The sequence below is a fragment of the Sus scrofa genome, chromosome 15 (assembly GCF_000003025.6).
Source record: "Sus scrofa isolate TJ Tabasco breed Duroc chromosome 15, Sscrofa11.1, whole genome shotgun sequence".
Lineage (NCBI taxonomy): Eukaryota > Metazoa > Chordata > Mammalia > Artiodactyla > Suidae > Sus > Sus scrofa.
The window spans coordinates 17,541,262-17,557,304 of record NC_010457.5 but is presented as its reverse complement, the minus strand read 5'-3'; the positions used below and the strand labels follow the sequence as shown (position 1 = coordinate 17,557,304).

Here is a 16,043-nt window from a genome sequence, read left to right as displayed (position 1 = left end):
CCTGGTCCCCTGACTGATGGTTTCCTTGTCATTGCAGGATTTTTGCCACGGGCAAGTGATGTGGCCGCCCCTCAGTGCCCTGCAAGTGAAGCTTGCGGAGCCCGGGCAGTCCTGCAAGCAGGTGTGTCAGGAGAACCAGCTCATCTGCGAACCTTCCTTCTTCCAGCATCTCAACAAGGACAAGGACATGCTGAAGTAAGTGCTAGGGCACGGGAAGGGCTGGCTCAGCCCCCGGCTCGCCTCCCGGTTAGAGCTGGGTTGAGAGGGACGAGGATCTCATTTCTAGGCTTGTGGGCTGGTGGAGGAAGACAAGGAAAGGGGAGCAGGTTACAGCGTAACACCCCACACACACCCAGAGTGAGTTGGCCCAGCATTTGTATTGTTAGGTAAAGTCACCTGGCCTGCTAATATATTTTGGAATTTCAGTGGGGGTGTGGGATTTGCGTAAAGGAATGCCAAGTCAGGGCTTTGAGATGGTGGGCGGTGCTCATAATGTTGTCCCCAGAACCACAAGCATGGGCAGAGCAGCCCTGAGGTCCCCTGACTACAGCCAGGTCCCCAGATGGCCCCTAGCAAAGTGACAGTCTTGGACCTCGGAGTCAAAAAGGAATGAAAACTATGGGCAGGGAGCTGCCCACAGTGAATTCCCCTGCCTCTTCCCCTCCTGCAGCCCTATTCCCTTTTGCACATTATTCCAGCCCCTTTGGAACAAAGGGCATCTCAGGGGGTGTGAACAGGCCTGGATCTGCCAGGTCCCTGTGTTGGAAGGGGACTCAGGGTGTCAGGTCAGAGCGCACTGGAGTGGGTGGGGGCTTCTGTATTGCTGGCATTTTTCCCCTCATGCTACTTGCATTACTTTCAGTGATGCCACCCATTCCCTTCGCAGTGGCTTTTTGAGTTTGGTATTTGCAGTTTCCAGATTTCCACGTGAGGCTTCTTCTGGCCTGGGACTCCTGATCCCTGCTCTGATAGTTATTGCACCCACCCTGGGCCACAACCCAGTTAATTACCTGCCACCCCCACCCAACCTTCATAGCTCCCATTAATGTTTTCCCTAAGGGATTGGCCCTGCCAACTCTAGGCCTTCCACAGACCAGTGTCTCTGCCTCAGGCCTGAAGCTTGCCTGTCCCTGTTCTGGTGTCATGCCCCGTTAGAGCGTGGCTGGCCACTGTGCTTATTTGTGCACAGTGGCCTGAGCTGGCCTGGTCCTGCCTGTAAGTCTCATTAGCCTCAGGTGTGGTATAAAACCCTCTTTCGAGAGAGCGCATGACCTCCAGCATCTCGCCTGCAAGGATGCTCCCCTGAATAGGGATGTTAAGGGCTGCTGGTTTCTCACGTTCTTCTCATGGGAAGACCACATTCACAGGCCCCTCAATTCCACCATCAGAGCAGAGGCCAGACCAGCAGAGTCGGTTGGTGGTCTGCCCTGCGGCCACTGAAGTCTTATGAGTGGGACCTCTGGTCAGATGTCTGGGGAGGGCTCCAATGGTGCCAGGGGCTTCCCTCTCCAGAGCACGAGTCCCAAAATTCTAGGTCCAGGAGGAGCTTCCACTTATCCACTTATTCACTTTATAGACAGCTCCCACACCAAGAGTTCCTCTGAGAACCCTGAGGAAATCTGGATTCACTGGGCTAAGACTGCACAACTGTCTAAGTGTAGCCTCTTCCCCCCCCCCGCCCGCTGGAGGAGGAAACCCCGATGAGACCCCTTAATAGCATGAGCCTTCCTGGCCAGGCCAGAAGCAGAGCTCCCGTGTTTGAGGCCTGGCTCACAGGGGCCCAGGCCAGTCCACCCATCTCGGGGTCAAGGGCTTGATCCAGTGGAAGGACAGGGAGGGGAGCCAGTGGACCATTTCTTTGTTCCATCCATTTTCTCACCTGTAAAATGGGCACATCCTGGGTGATGGTGAGATCATGTCCAGCCAGTGGTAAAGACAGAGCCGAATAGCCCATTCTTCCTGAGAGTTTGGGCAGAGGAATTGGCCTGAGGCCACCAGGTCAAATCTAGAAAAGCCAGTGCCCTCTCTGTCCACCCTGTATTCATGCCCAGCCTGGGAGGGAGAGCAGGCCTTGGTGTGGGGTATCCTGCGGCCAGGCCCTGGGCCAAGGGGTTGTTCAACCCACCCACCCTGGTAGTAGATGTGTAGGTTTTCTCCCTAAAAGGCAGCCATGGATGCTAATTTTGCAACAAAGCCGCCTGAAATTAATTCTCCGAACATAAGAGCCCTATTGAATGCCTTGCTTCTGCATTTGTAAATACTGATAATGTTGTAAAAGCCCGGCTCTCTGCCGAGTGCCTCCTCAGTGAGGCAATCCTGGCTTATCCATATTCATGGCCAATTAGCAGCAAGGCTCCTCCAAGCGCTGCTCTTTCTTCTCCAGCTTGGGGCCTGGTTCTCAGTTTAAGCTCCTCTCATCTTTGGGCATCCATGACCTTGAAGAACCACGTGTCCTCACCGTGCAGTATGAATTGACGTGACATAGATCAATCCCTCTGGAGCATCCTGGGCTGTCCACTTGAATGTCAGCTTGAATTGGGGAGGCCGGCAGCTGGGTCTTGGAGCTCCCGTCCAGGCATCCGTGGTGGGACGGATGGCAAGACAGCCATACCCTCCTGTGCACAGAGCATGTGGGATTCAGTTGGGACTTGACCTGACCCAGACCAGGGCTGGAGGGGCCAGAAGCTGGAAGTCCTGGGAAGAGCTAGATTCCATCCACGCTACCATGGCCCAGGGCAGGGAGACCGCCTTCATACTTCTTTTGCTACCTTTTCAAGTCATACCTTCCTCCTCTTCTTTTTTTTTTATTTTTTATTTTTTTTATTTTTGCTTTTTAGGACTGCACCTGTGGCGTATGGAAATTCTCAGGCTAGGAGTCAAATCAGAGCTGCGGCTGCCAGCCTACGCCACAGCAATGTGGGATCCAAGGTGCATCTGCCACCCATGCCACACCTCACAGCAATGCTGGATCCTTAACCCACTGAGCAAGGCCAGGGATCAAACCCACGTCCTCGTGGATATTAGTCGGGTTCGTTACCACTGAGCCACAACGGGAACTCCTCAAATCGTATCTTCTAAAATATTAAATTACTGAGTTTGGGGTGGTTTTTGTTTGAAGAAGAGGAATTTGAAGCCAGGAAGCCTAGACTGTGAGTGCTTTGGCTCCTGTGAAGCGGGGTGGGGGGGCAGCCCTGAGTCAGAGTGGTGACCAGGGAGTTTGGGGAGACATGGATTCGGGGTGATGAGCAGGATAGGGGTGAGGGAGATGGACGCTTGGGCAGGGGGAATGGGAGGAGGAAGACGGGCAGATGGGGTCCTGGGTGGATCTGCATGTGGGAGGGGCGGAAGGCTTCTGTCCTCTCAGGAATCAGGCCACCCGATGGGAAGTTGGGCTTTGCCCTTTTTTTTTTTTTTTTTTTTTTTTTATTTTCCCACTGTACAGCAAGGGGGTCAGGTTATCCTTAGATGTATACATTGCAGTTACAGTTTTTTCCCCCACCCTTTCTTCTGTTGCGACATGAGTATCTAGACATAGTTCTCAATGCTACTCAGCAGGATCTCCTTCTAAATCTATTCTAAGTTGTGTCTGATAAGCCCAAGCTCCCGATCCCTCCCACTCCCTCACTCTCCCATCAGGCAACCACAAGTCTCTTCTCCAAGTTCTTCAAAATCTGTAAACTCTGAACCGAGGGCTGAGGAGCCTCAGAAGCCCCTGCTCCCATCCTGCCAGAGAAGCCGTTGAGGCTCACTGGAAAGAGGTGGCAGTTCAGGGGTGTAGGGGGGAAAGGACACAGTGCCGTGCTGGGGGTCTTAGTGGGAGTGTGTGTGTGAGAGAGTGGGAGTGTGTGGCACAGACATCTCAGGAACAGAGAGGCAGAACAGCAACACACATGCCCTGAAAAGGCGCAGGGCCACGTGGGGGACGAGGACACGCTCTAGCCACTGGGAAGGGGACCGTTGCTCACTAGCTCAGCAAGGGTGAGGGAGGGGCCACCCTGACCACCCGGGGCTGTGGGACAGGGACCTGCAGCTGATAGAAGGGTGAGCTGTCCAGGTCAGGAGCTGGGTCGTATGTAAAAGTGGCTCCTGCATCACTCACTTAACCTCAGCAGAGCTGCCTGGGTCAGTCACCCTAAGGATTCTGGGAACAGCTTCTGTTTCGGTGCTTTTTGGTGGTCTTTGGACATGGACCTTGCACAGGCTGCTTCTGCTGCAGCCTCGCTCGAGAGGTGCTCACGGTCATGTGCACACGTGCTCGTGGCCTAGGAGGCTGGGCCTGGAGTCCGAGTCCAGGTGACCACGGCCAGGAGCAAGAGGCCGTCTTCCAGGTTCCTGACAGCTCTCCCCGTTGCCCTGGGGTCAGACTAGTTGTGGAGGTTTCCACGCCCCTGACTAGCAGGGTACCAGGCAGCTGGCTTGAGTTAAAACACAGCAGCTGTTGCAATTCACCTAAATAAATAAATAGAGTAAGCATAAATCTGCATCCCAAGGCCACACTCCATATGGAAACTTTTACTGCACCATTGAGCTCCGGAGACCCCTTTTTGTCTTGGCTGGGAGGAGTATCCTGTCAAGGACCTAGTGGCCCCTGTCTCTGACTCATTTGTTCCTTTAGGAAATCCATAAAATCCCCATTTCCTGCCCTCGCAATGACCTTAACCCTCTGGGTGCCTCTGTCTTCTGGCTGGTACACTTAACGCCAAGGGGTGCTAAGATGGTTGAAGAAGTCGCAAAGCTTCCTGGTGACTGCAGGAGCAAACTAGAGGGGGCGCCACCCTCCTGAGCACCCGGAGCAGGCAGGCAGCCTCAGAGCTCTCAGCCCGGCAGATGTGCTGGGCACCACCGGCTTAATGTTGCCAAGGGGGCAGGCACGCCCAGGCAGTCCATTGGCGGGAGGAGGACAAGAGGGCACAGGAGAAGTGAGGGGTCTGGTGCTCTCCCCCCAACATTCAGAAGCTTTCCAGAAGCAGCAGGAAACCTTAGGCTCCCCAGCTGATCCCTCCCTGTCAGCAAGGGTCAAGACTTACGTGAACAAAGCAAAACAGAGATGGGTGGCATGTGTATGAATTCACTCGTAGGGCCAGGGCAGCGCCTGCCAGGGCGGGCTGATCACAGTGGTGATGGGAACCAGGATAGTTCTCGTGTGCTGAATAGTCCCCCAGAGTCCGTCTCTGCCCACTACCTCTCTAACCATGAATTTAATTCCTGTGCTTTCCCCGTGGGTTACGGCGTTCACAGAGGCTCAGTCATTGGTCTAGGGCTATACAACTCCCAAGAGACAAAGCCAGGACTCAAACTCAGATCTGCCTGGCCCTCCAACACCACCTTCTCCGACTGGTCCCCTCCAGGCATGCAGGACTTGGGGGCTGGCTGGTGACATTGCCTTGTTCTGAGGGAGCCAAGGTGGGTGGGACCAGGGTACCAGGTAAGAGGAGATGTGCTGTGGCTCTTCTTTGAGATGAGGGGTCAGCACTGTTGGGAACAGGAACCTCTGGGTCTTCTTATCATACCCCCCGCCCCAGGCAGTGGTCCCAGCCTGAGGAAGCAAAGCCTCAAGTAGGGCTTCACCCTACTGTAAGGTGAAGATGGCAGAGGAGAAAGAAAGAACACAGGCTTGGAATCAGGCTCTGGGCCTCCAGAAGCTTGAAGCACTTATCCCAAGGGCTGTGGGTGGGGCGGGCGGGGACGGGGAGGCGTGGTTACAGTCACTGCCGGCGGAGTTGCCTCAAGTCTCCTGCAGCAGCACCTTCCTCCAGGAGGCCGTCTGCTCTCCAGCGGGAGACTAAGGTCATATCATGAGAATCTCTTTAAGCCATTAACTTGAAACTTAAACCCAGTTTTAAAAGTATGTAAACAATGCATTTCTTTGCCCCAGTCTCACTCCTCAGAAGTGTTCATTGTTAAGTCTGTAGTACGTAGCCTTCTCGGCTTCACACACACACACACACACACACACACACACACACACACACACACACACACACACACACGGTCAATACACTGTACATCTGTTTTGTTATTTGCTTCCTGGAGGACAGCTCTCAAGCTAGTGCTTGCATTTCTACCTCTTTTGTCCAGGGCTGCAGAGGAGCCCTAGTTGATTGAGCCGTTCCCTGCTTCCTGAGTATGTGGTTATTTCCATTTTTTTCTCTGTCACAGACAGTGCTTCACTAAGCAGCCTTGAACACATACCCCCGCCCCCAACACACACACACACACACACACACACGTCCAGGCACACCCCTGCTTTCCTCAAGCCTGGATTCCAGAGGCGAGAACAGTTGGGTCAGAGGGTGGCTGACGATCATTCTACCGCAGGAGCCCTAGACGTGCTCCCCACACCTCAGGGCGGGCAGAAAGAGCCAGAGGTGTGGGCAGTCACTGCATCTCAGCTCCATGTGCCTTTCTTTTCCTCCCCAGGTATGAGGTGATCTGCCAAAGCTCAGAGCTGGCCAAGGACATCCTGGTGCCCTCCTTCGACCCCAAGAGCAAGCACTGTGTGTTTCAAGGTGACCTCCTGCTGTTCAGCTGTGCTGGTGCCCACCCCAGGCACCGGAGGATCTGCCCCTGCCGGGACTTCATCAAGGGCCAGGTGGCGCTCTGTAAAGACTGTCTATAGCGGCCCCCAGCTCCGCCCCCTGTGCTCTACTGGGGAAAACAGTGGCTCCAGCCCCTGGGGGCAGGACCAGGGAGCAGAAGTCATCAGGGGCTCTCGCCAGAGCCTGAACTTTCTGGTGGAAGGTCTCCATTTGCTGTGGCTCCTGCTGTGGTCAGCATCCCAGCGGGGTTTTTCACCAACACAAAACGAGAGCTGACGTCAAGCTGGGAGCCTGGCTTTCTCCCTGGCGCACCTTCGTTTTTAATTCTGGAGGAGCTACTATAGGGAGACTGACTGTGCAGCTGCTCCAGGGTAGAAAGAGAATCTTAAGATTCATTTAAACAAAACTAAACCAGAGGAGGAATTGAGCTGATCGGAAAGACCTTTGGACGGGAACATTCCTAAACCCATTAACTTATTTATTTGGGAGGGAGGGAGGGGAGCTGGGGAGGGCAAAGAGGGACTGATCACACGTCTCGTTGCTTCTTTGATTTTCCACTGGTGGCCATCCACCTTCACGATAATATTCCTGCTGTCTGCTCTGGGCAGGGTGCTCGTCGGGGTGCTGGTGGCATGCTTGAGGGCAGCTGTGGAGACCTAGCTCCTCCAGGTGGATGACGGCAGAACAGAAAATAATCTTGTGTGCTTGACAGATGGCAGCTAGGGGGCAGGCACCCCCCTGGGCGTGGGGGGACGTGTCTGGGTGGTCCAGAAACCCCAGCCAGGGACCAAAGATGGGCTGCTTTGCAGTGAAGGTGAAAAGCTTCTTTCCTCGGTCCACTCCTCCCCCCAAAAAAGCCACACCCACACACTCCTTGACCATAATTTCTGGTTAGGGTTCCTTCAGGGAAGAAATGCAAGATGGGGGGAATGACATTTGCCAACTTGTGGCAAATTCACTCTCCCTCCTGCACCACTAGAAGGAGGAAAGTAGAAATAAGAGGCTAAAGGAGCTACCCTTAGACTTGGAGGTCATGCTCTTTACGCCTTGAGAGGTTGTCTTTCAGCTGAGATTTGGATAGGAGTGAAGTTGGTCCCTAGGAACCAGTGGCACCACCAGAGCTGGGCTCCAGACAGGTGGCTTGTGTTATATTCCCTCTAATGTCTGACGTCACCAAAGTCCAGGGAATGGGGCTCCCGGTGAACTTGATGTTGGCTGGGGGGAGCAAGGGCAGGCCAGGCAAGGATGAATGTGCAGGGTCCTGGACACTTACCTGTGAGTGTGGGTGCGGCTTGCAATGGGGTAGGATCTGATGCTGGCACGTCCTCCAGGCACAGTATTCTGAGGGGTGAACCGGTTGGCAGGTTGGACCAAACCATGCAGTCCTTATGCACTGCTTTTGTGTGAGTCCTCAGCCCCTCTGCACCCCCTACCCCCATCCCACCCCACCCCATTTCATTGCTTTACATATACATGTGTGTGTTTCCTATGAAGCCCCTGGTGTCTCTGTGCTGGTAAGAGTGACCCCTGTTCTTTCTCTGGCAGAATGTCCCCATTATGAGCTGTCCGTGATCTGCCCAGCCTTCACTGATGGTTCTGAGTGCCTTGGTCGCCTAGCACTGTGCACCATGCCAGCATGCCATGGGGGCAGCAGCCAGGCTCTGCCAAGCAGAACAGATAGGCAAGGCCAGTGGCTGGGTAGGCCTTTGGGACATGAGGTTAAAGTTAGAATTCTGCTTCCTGAGGACCAGAGGGAGTGTGAAGCCTTTAGGTATGGAAAGTTAGATTCCTCCTGCTTCTTGCTTTTCCTTGGGTATAAAATTAATATCAAATGAAAAGCCAGCCTTTTTTTTTTTTTTTTTTTTTTTTTTTGGACCCTTTTGGGGATCTTAATTGCACCTCCCATCTTAGAGAATAGGAGGGAGGGGAGGGCAGCCAGCATTTCCCCACCACAAAGGTGACCCACAAACACATGTGCCAAGGAGAATGCTGATAAGGAGGACCTCTGCCCTGAGCATCGATGCAGGGTGCCCCTCACCAACTGGCTGAGAACAGCAACAAGGGCAGAAGTCTACAGGAAAGCCTGGTGATTTGGGCGTGAATGCCAGGGTGCTTTTAAGCTTTGCAAGGGCAGCCTCCTGCAGTGGGATGGAACAACTGCCATTCCTGCTGTTAGGAACTGCTTTTCCCTGGTTCTGGGCTTCCCGGCTGCAGCCTTGCTAGTGGGAATTTGCTTGAGCGCCCAGACTTGCACATTCCTGGGTCAGTGCTGCCCTCTCCTGGGCTCTTCTGGGAGCTTCCAGGACTAAGGATGTGAGTGCAGGTGTTTGACCAGCAGGGGGAGCCTGTGAGCCAAAACCCACGTCCCCACGCTTTGCCAGATGAACCCGTTTCGCAGAGAGCTGTTAGAAGGAGCACAGAAACTCAGAGCAAGGAAGCTGGAAAGCCCTGTTCTCAGAAGGATGCTGTGCCATCCAGCCTTATGTTCCGGAAGTTGCAGGGATTGTTTGCTGGCTGCCCCTGAGCTCAGGGCCCCTCCGCCTTCTCAAGAATTCCTCTTGCCCACATCAGGACCCCCTGATCAAGCAGCCAGGAGAGGACTTCCCCCATTGGAAGATCCCTCATTTCCCCCATTCCAGTACTGGCCTGAAATAAGCCAGAGTTCTGCCCAAAGGGTTGCAGCTCCTGGGGCAAAGAAACACACACTCCAGTTGTTAAGCATTATGAGTAGAGGTGGAGACACCAGATATATACCCGCTCCCAGGTCTCCACAAACTTGGCCCAAGTCTGGTCAGTGACACCCAAGAGGACATTGGTGTCATCTGCCCTGTGAGGAAGGTGTGCATTATCCGCCTGCCCTGGGAGAGAAAGGAGCCTCAGAGCGTGCACTGGGAGCTGATGCCAGTCTTGATAGAATCCTGCGCCAATTTGTAACTGATGGCAGTTCTACAGGGAGACATATCTTCAATCAGAGTTAGTGTCTTCCTGTGTTCTATCTCTTATCTCTCGTCTGGTCTTTTTAGTTTTTGTACGTTTTTTTCTTAAATGAGCTTGGATTTTTTTTTTCCTTCACTGTGATCCTAAGTTCTTTAAAAAAAGAAAAAAAAAAGTGAGGAAAATCTTTAATTTATTATAGGAGAGAGAGCTTACCTTTGAAACGTAAAGACTTTCAAGAGTCAAAACTCCTGAAAGAGGAAACACACTTCTACTGCCAGTAAACACCTCATTTATTTTGTGTCTGTAACTTGATTTGCACATGTACAATTGGACAAACGTTTTGCGGTTTTGCTTAGATTGGGTTTTTGTCACTGCTTAAGAGTTTACTTTTGTATTTGCTTTTATGTTTGGAAATACTGAGAGCCCTTTTCTTTGGTGATATTTATTGTTTCTCTGATGTGCCTTTTCACTTTTCTTTGGGGTCAGTCTTTGGAATCTGGGTTTTGCTGAAGAAAGATGCCTCCAGCTTGGAGCTAGGGCATGTCCTGGCATTGTCACAGGCAACTCAGGCTGGGGGCCAGAAATGCCCTCCAAGCCCCTCAGCCACAGCCTGCATGCACAGACACCCCCCTGAAGGTGTAAGAGCCCCAAGAGAAGGACTGGCTTCCATGACCAGCCCACACCCTGACAGGCTGCTCCATCAGGCCTTTGTGTTTGTCTGGGAACTGCTGATGGACACGTGCCCGCAGGCCTGTGCTCCGAGCCACCCTGGCACTGGCTGAGGGGCAGCCACGCCTGAGACATGCCTGCCTGAGGGGAAGCTGCCCCACTGAGCTCATGGGAAGGACTGGCCCCAAACCCCTTCACCTGGTTAGCATGACAGAGGGGAAAGAATATGCAGCCCCTCTTGTTTCCCTGCCCTGGCAAACATGGCAACTTCTCCCCAGTGCAGCTCACTGGTAGTGGAGGCCTGAATGCAAACAGCTGCAGTGAAACTGCTGCTTATGGGAGGGTTTAGTGTTTATTTACACCAACCAAGGCAGGCGGCCCTATTCTCCAAGGTGGTTTACCTAGATTGTGTATGTAATTGGGACTTTGCCACCTTCTCCCATGCCTGCCACCACCCCCATCTTTTTTTTCTTTTTTCTTTTTTAAGGTCTATTAACGACAGGCTCTGCTATGTTACTCTCCCGAGCCTGGATTGTTTTATTTATTGAAAAAATTTTCATTTCCACCTTGGCTTCATTCTAACCCCATCCTTCCCTCTGAGGCCACAGAGCACCTTTCTGGGAAGAGATGGACAGATGTAAAGCCACCCAGACTTCTTTGGGAAGGTGAGAATTTCCTAAAGCGGAGGGCAGGTTCCTTTCCTTCTCGTTGGCTTCAAGGGGGAAAAAAAAAAAAAAAAGGAAAACCAAGTTTTTCTAGAAAAGGCCAAATTAGCTGTTTAGTGTCCGATGCAGAAGACAATTACCCTAGCTTTCTTAGCACTTAGGGTTCTTGTGAGGATTCAGTGTTTAGCAGTGTCTGGCATAGAGTAAGCCCTAGTCAATGTTAAGTAGTGTTGTTATTTGCATTTCATAAAATTTGAGAGAAAAGAGCTGAGCTCACCTCCTATCACTGATTCCAAAGTAATACCTATAGGAAAAGACTAAGTTGATGGAAAGTTGTAGGAGTGACTGGTTTAGAACACCCGAGTCCCATGCCCACCCTGCTGATGGAAACATTATTGTGTGCAGGAATGCAGTGATTTGAAACTATGCCTGCCTTCAGCCCAGGTGGAACTGGCCTACAAGAAATTTGTAAACTGGAGATAAGGGGTGACCTCTGGCCACAGGCTGGATCCCACCCCACTGATACCTTCAAGCCCCTTCAAGGGTTTCTCTTTGCAGAAGTTTTTGAGCTTGGAATTAAAATGAATTCTCTGACAGACTGTCTGTCCCCTTAGAGCTATCTATCTTCCTCTAAAATGCAATAAAAGAGGCTTTTTTATTTAAAGGGAAAGGGAATGACCCAGTCCACTTACTCCTTCCCCGGGAAGTCCCTTTGCTGCCCCCTGCTGGCCAGGGTGGCTCCTCCACTGTCCAGTCCAGGAGGATCAGACTCCCGAGCTGGTGAGATGCTATGTTGGTATCAAATTAAAGTTTAATTCCACAGGGGTGGCAGGGCTCTTCAGAACTCCAAGAGGCTACTCCTGGCTTAATGATGTTGTCCCAAGTCACCCAAATGTCAGTTTGCTTTTTGTGTTATTAGGATTTCAGCCTCTTAACTTCCCTGTATAGATTTAGAATTTTATTTCCTCTCCTAGCTTGGCCCTATTCTGGATAGACTGTAGTTGTTGAAAATAGAGGAATGTGTTGGAGTCCAGTGTCTTTTTAAGATCCTTTGGATTCTCTGCAGCTGAATTGCAGTCTTATCCTTCTGTAAGTATTGGCATTTACCTTCTTCAAAGCATCATTTCCTCTATTTTCCCGGATTCTGCGGCACCTTAGGATTACACCCTGAGTCCCCTGCAGCTGGTGAGGCATGACAGGGACAGAAGGGTAACCCTGTCATCACATGGTGGGCAGGACCCTGTGTCTGTGGGGGTGGTCTGGGTGCCCAGAGCACTTGCAGTGCTGGAGTCTCCCTGGGACAGCCGGGCGGGAGCCTAGCACAGTCAGCCATGTCCACCGAGGCTCCAGTGGAGCAAACTTGGGAAACCTTTGCTCACTGTCCTGTCTAGCAGGACAAGCAAGAGTGGAACGATCGATGCCAAAGGAGAGGGTGACGTCCCTTCTGCTGTAGTTGCTGTCACAACCTCGATGTCTGTAAGCTAATGGCCGTTCGTGTTTATGTCTTCAACCAGCAACTGGTACGACCATTTTCTACTGTTCACTTCCGGGGTTAAGTAGTGCAGGAGTCTGCAAATAAGGTGTTGTTGTCCAATGTACTGTACCAGTGTAGAGAGCACTGCTTTGTTTTCCACTGTTGTAGAGAAAACTAGGGAGAACTTTATTTTTCAATAAACTTTTCTTGTGTGACGGGTAGCAGTGATTTTTTTGGGGGGGGTGCCAGGTGGGTGCAGGGACACCAGCAGAACCAAGCCCAGCCGCCATCCAGCTGCATCCCCCAAGGCCAGCAGCCGCTGCATTTCACCACTTGCAAACACACTGCCGACAACGCCAATAGGAAGGTAGGTTTAACGAACTCTGGGGGGCAGGGTAGCTTTCACTGGGGAACATTCCCTTAGGTCACAGCTACCGATGCTAATTTCAGAGCAGGCTCCCTGCCCTGTAACTCATGGAACTGGATTTTGCAAGTGGGCTTTTCTTCTTTTCTGTTTTATTTTTTATTGTCTTTTTAGGGCCACACCTGCAGCTTATGGAGGTTCCCAGGCTAGGGGTCCAATCATAGCCACAGCTGCCGGACTACACCACAGCCACAGCAGTGGTGGGATCCAAGCTGCATCTGCACCCTACACCACAGCTCATGGCAACACCAGATCCTTAACCTGCTGAGTGAGGCCAGGGATGGAACCGGCAACCTCATGGTTGGTTCCTAGTCAGATTCTTTTCTGATGTGCCATGATGGTAACACCTCTTTTCTTTTTTCAAGGCAACAGTGTACTACATCAGATGTTTATAAATCTGTAAGGATGTGCTAGTAAAATTGCCCTTGCGAGGCTAGCTGAGGGCTTATCAGATCTGGCATATTTCCCCACCTCAGAAAGAGCACATTGGCTCAGGCCTTACTGGTCCCTGAGTACTTAGTTGGGAACATGCCCTGGGAACAAAGAAGGTCAAGTTCCTGCTCCCATCAGCGGCTTGTAGGTGATGCTGGGGGCTGGGGCATGGTCTGTCTGAAGCTGGCAGAGATCCTGGCTGCTGCCTGGAGCAGAGATACGACGAGAGGCACCCAGCATGCTTGGTGGGCTATGAGCCCCAAAAAAGGCACCGAGCATAAGCTCAGGGGAAGCTACAGCATAGCTTTCCCTGAGCCCCCACAGGGGAACTATATTAAACATTAAATACAGGGAGAAAAACCTACAGAAATCTATTAAATCTTGTCTTCCCAGAGCTGAAAAGTGTCCCTTTTCTCTGTGTAATATATAATGTCCCATAGAACATTCCTCAAAATACGGTTGGAGGAAAGCCCGCTGAAACCATCCGTTTGAATGAAGGTCAGTAACCTCTTTGATCGGAACTTAGTCAGCCTGAGGTAGCGTTGGATGCGGGAGGGGCACAGAAGCTGGGGGTGAGGCCTGGGGAACAGGCATCATGAGCACTCCTGAAAGGGATGTGTCTGGTGCTCTCTCCCCCTCCCTGGGCGGCAGGCAGACACAGAGGCCACCAAGCCCATCAGCCAGCCCTGCAGGGGCTCCACCCCAGGCACGTGCAACCCCTTCCACTTCATCCCTCCCCCATGATGGTGGTAACTCTATCACCTCCCCATACCATACAAAACAGGTACCAGTCTTTATTGGTGAGACACTGTCACAGTGTGAGAGGTACAGAACGTCGCGTGTTTTACAGAGTCTGTGACGAATGCTACATAAATGAACATCTGGTTCCTTACAGGGGACGAAGGCGCCTCTAACAGACTGTAGTGCACTATGCCCACGTCATACAGCATATAGATATATGCATATATGGATCAGTTATACCCTTATTTATTACAAATAAACTAGTTTCACATCTGTCCAAAATGGATGCTGTTTTTTACATGTATGTTCAGGTTCTGAATGTACAAGAAAGGGTCATGTGCTGAGTTCGACCATGCAAAGCTCATACATCTATTCACTAAGTACTTTAAAAATAGAATGGTCTCCTTTGGAACAAATCTGTTGTTTAGATCGAGGATTAGTAAAACTGTATGAAACGAATGAAATACATCAATAGAAATTAGGATGTGATATATACTGATGGTTCTGGGTCTGGAAAGGGGTGAGGGACCAAAGGGGAAGGTCTTCCCTTAAAACCTGCCAGGAGGTGGAGATTCTGGAGCCACGTGGTGTCCGGAGGAGGCGGGCGTGGTCGGCTCTATCCACTGCAGGCTGGGAGCACCCCGGAAGGGCTTTCTGCCAAGCAGAGATCCTTCTCCCACCCCCAAGAACCCTTTTTACTGCAGGAGATGGAAAAGTGTCCGCTGGAGACGGGTCCCCGCTCCGTGCACATTGTCCTACGGTGTCTGGCAGGGGCAGGGCGGTGGAGGGTGGGGGCAGTGCAGTCTGACCTGCTGGCGGCAGGGGGGACCACGGTCCCGTGAGCACAAACTTTCCGAAAAAGAAACTGGATGTTCAGTTAAATGTTGGCACCGGCTGCCTGCGTGGAAACCTCTCGTCGTCCGGACAGTCGTCATGCAGATGCAGGCTGGCCGCCTCTGGCCACCTTCAGTCAAACATCTCATAGTGGCGCGTCTGCCTCACCCTGGGCACCATGTCGATGAGGAGCCTGCGAAGGGGAAGCAGCTCGGTCACCCTGGGCTGGAGCACTTGGGAAAGAGATGGGGGGGGCTTTGTGATTTTATAACTATAGTTCACATGCCATACACTTCAGCCTTTTAAAGGTTTTTTTTTAGTAGGTTTCAGGGGTATAGGTGGTACCACCATCACCACCCTGTAACTCCAGGACACTGTCATCGCCCCCAAAGAGAAACCTGATACACACCAACAGTCACTCCGCCACCCTCCCCCCTGACAACCACTACTCTGCTTTCACTCCTGACTTGCCCATTCGTGGTATTTCCTATAAATGGAACCGATCAATATTTGGCTTTTTGTAACTGGCTTCTTTCATTGGGCATGTCTTCCAGGTTTATCATGTCGCATGAGTCGGTATTTCATTCTTTTTCTGGTTGAATAACACTCCACTGTATGTATGGCTCTACCATATTCTATTTATCCATTCATTGATTACTGGATATTTATAACCCACATACAGGTTATATGTTGGACATATGGATTCCTTCTCCTTTTGCCCACTGTGAATCACGCTGCTATGACTGTTCATGGGTAAGTTTTTGCTTGGATATGTGTTTTCACATCTCTGGAGTCAATACCAAAGGGTGGAATTGCGAGGGCAGACGGGAGCTCAGTGTGTAACATTTGAAGGAACGGATAAACTGATTGTAAGGTGGCTGAACAATTTTACTGTCCCACCAGCAATGCCCAGGATTCTGATTTCCCCACATCTCCACCAAGAATTATTGGCTCTCTCTCTTACTACAGTCCTCCTAATGGGAGAGAGGAAGCATTTTCACATTTTGAAGCTCAGTGCCTTTGAGAAACTTTTCTCTATGGCCAGCTCCAGCCGGGATGCTGGATGAAGAGCCAGCAATCCCCACAGGGCACTTCCTCAGTGAGAGGACTCGCTGGGCCAGGACCGAACGCCTCCGGTGGGTTTTTCCACATGGGTCCCTTCTGTACCAAGTCCCTTTGGCAAAACACTCTCACTGACTGTAGCAGGTGGCAGACAGGACTTTCTGGGTGAGAACACCACACAGTCGCCTGCACCATTACAACCCTCATCATAGAGAAAGAAAGGGGTGCCAATCTTCAGGCCTGAAGGGGCAAAGGGAAGACCACTT

The 16,043-nt window shown here is 51.7% G+C and overlaps 2 protein-coding genes across 7 annotated transcripts in view; one reads left to right on the top strand and one right to left on the bottom strand.

Annotated features, from left to right (window-relative positions):
- The window catches only part of MGAT5 (mannosyl (alpha-1,6-)-glycoprotein beta-1,6-N-acetyl-glucosaminyltransferase), a 374,468-nt gene extending 361,969 nt beyond the window's left edge, over nucleotides 1-12,499 (top strand). For all 6 annotated transcript variants that reach the window (XM_021075187.1, XM_021075189.1, XM_021075184.1 and 3 more), the window contains exons 16-17: nucleotides 38-195; nucleotides 6,421-12,499. In XM_021075187.1, coding sequence (XP_020930846.1) covers nucleotides 38-195; nucleotides 6,421-6,619 — 357 coding nt within the window. In that variant the 3' untranslated portion in view covers nucleotides 6,620-12,499. The remainder of the gene's footprint in view (nucleotides 1-37; nucleotides 196-6,420) is intronic.
- Nucleotides 8,385-16,043, bottom strand: part of TMEM163 (transmembrane protein 163) — a 288,036-nt gene continuing 280,377 nt past the window's right edge. The window contains exon 8 of the mRNA XM_021075190.1: nucleotides 8,385-14,908. Coding sequence (XP_020930849.1) covers nucleotides 14,848-14,908 — 61 coding nt within the window. The 3' untranslated portion in view covers nucleotides 8,385-14,847. The remainder of the gene's footprint in view (nucleotides 14,909-16,043) is intronic.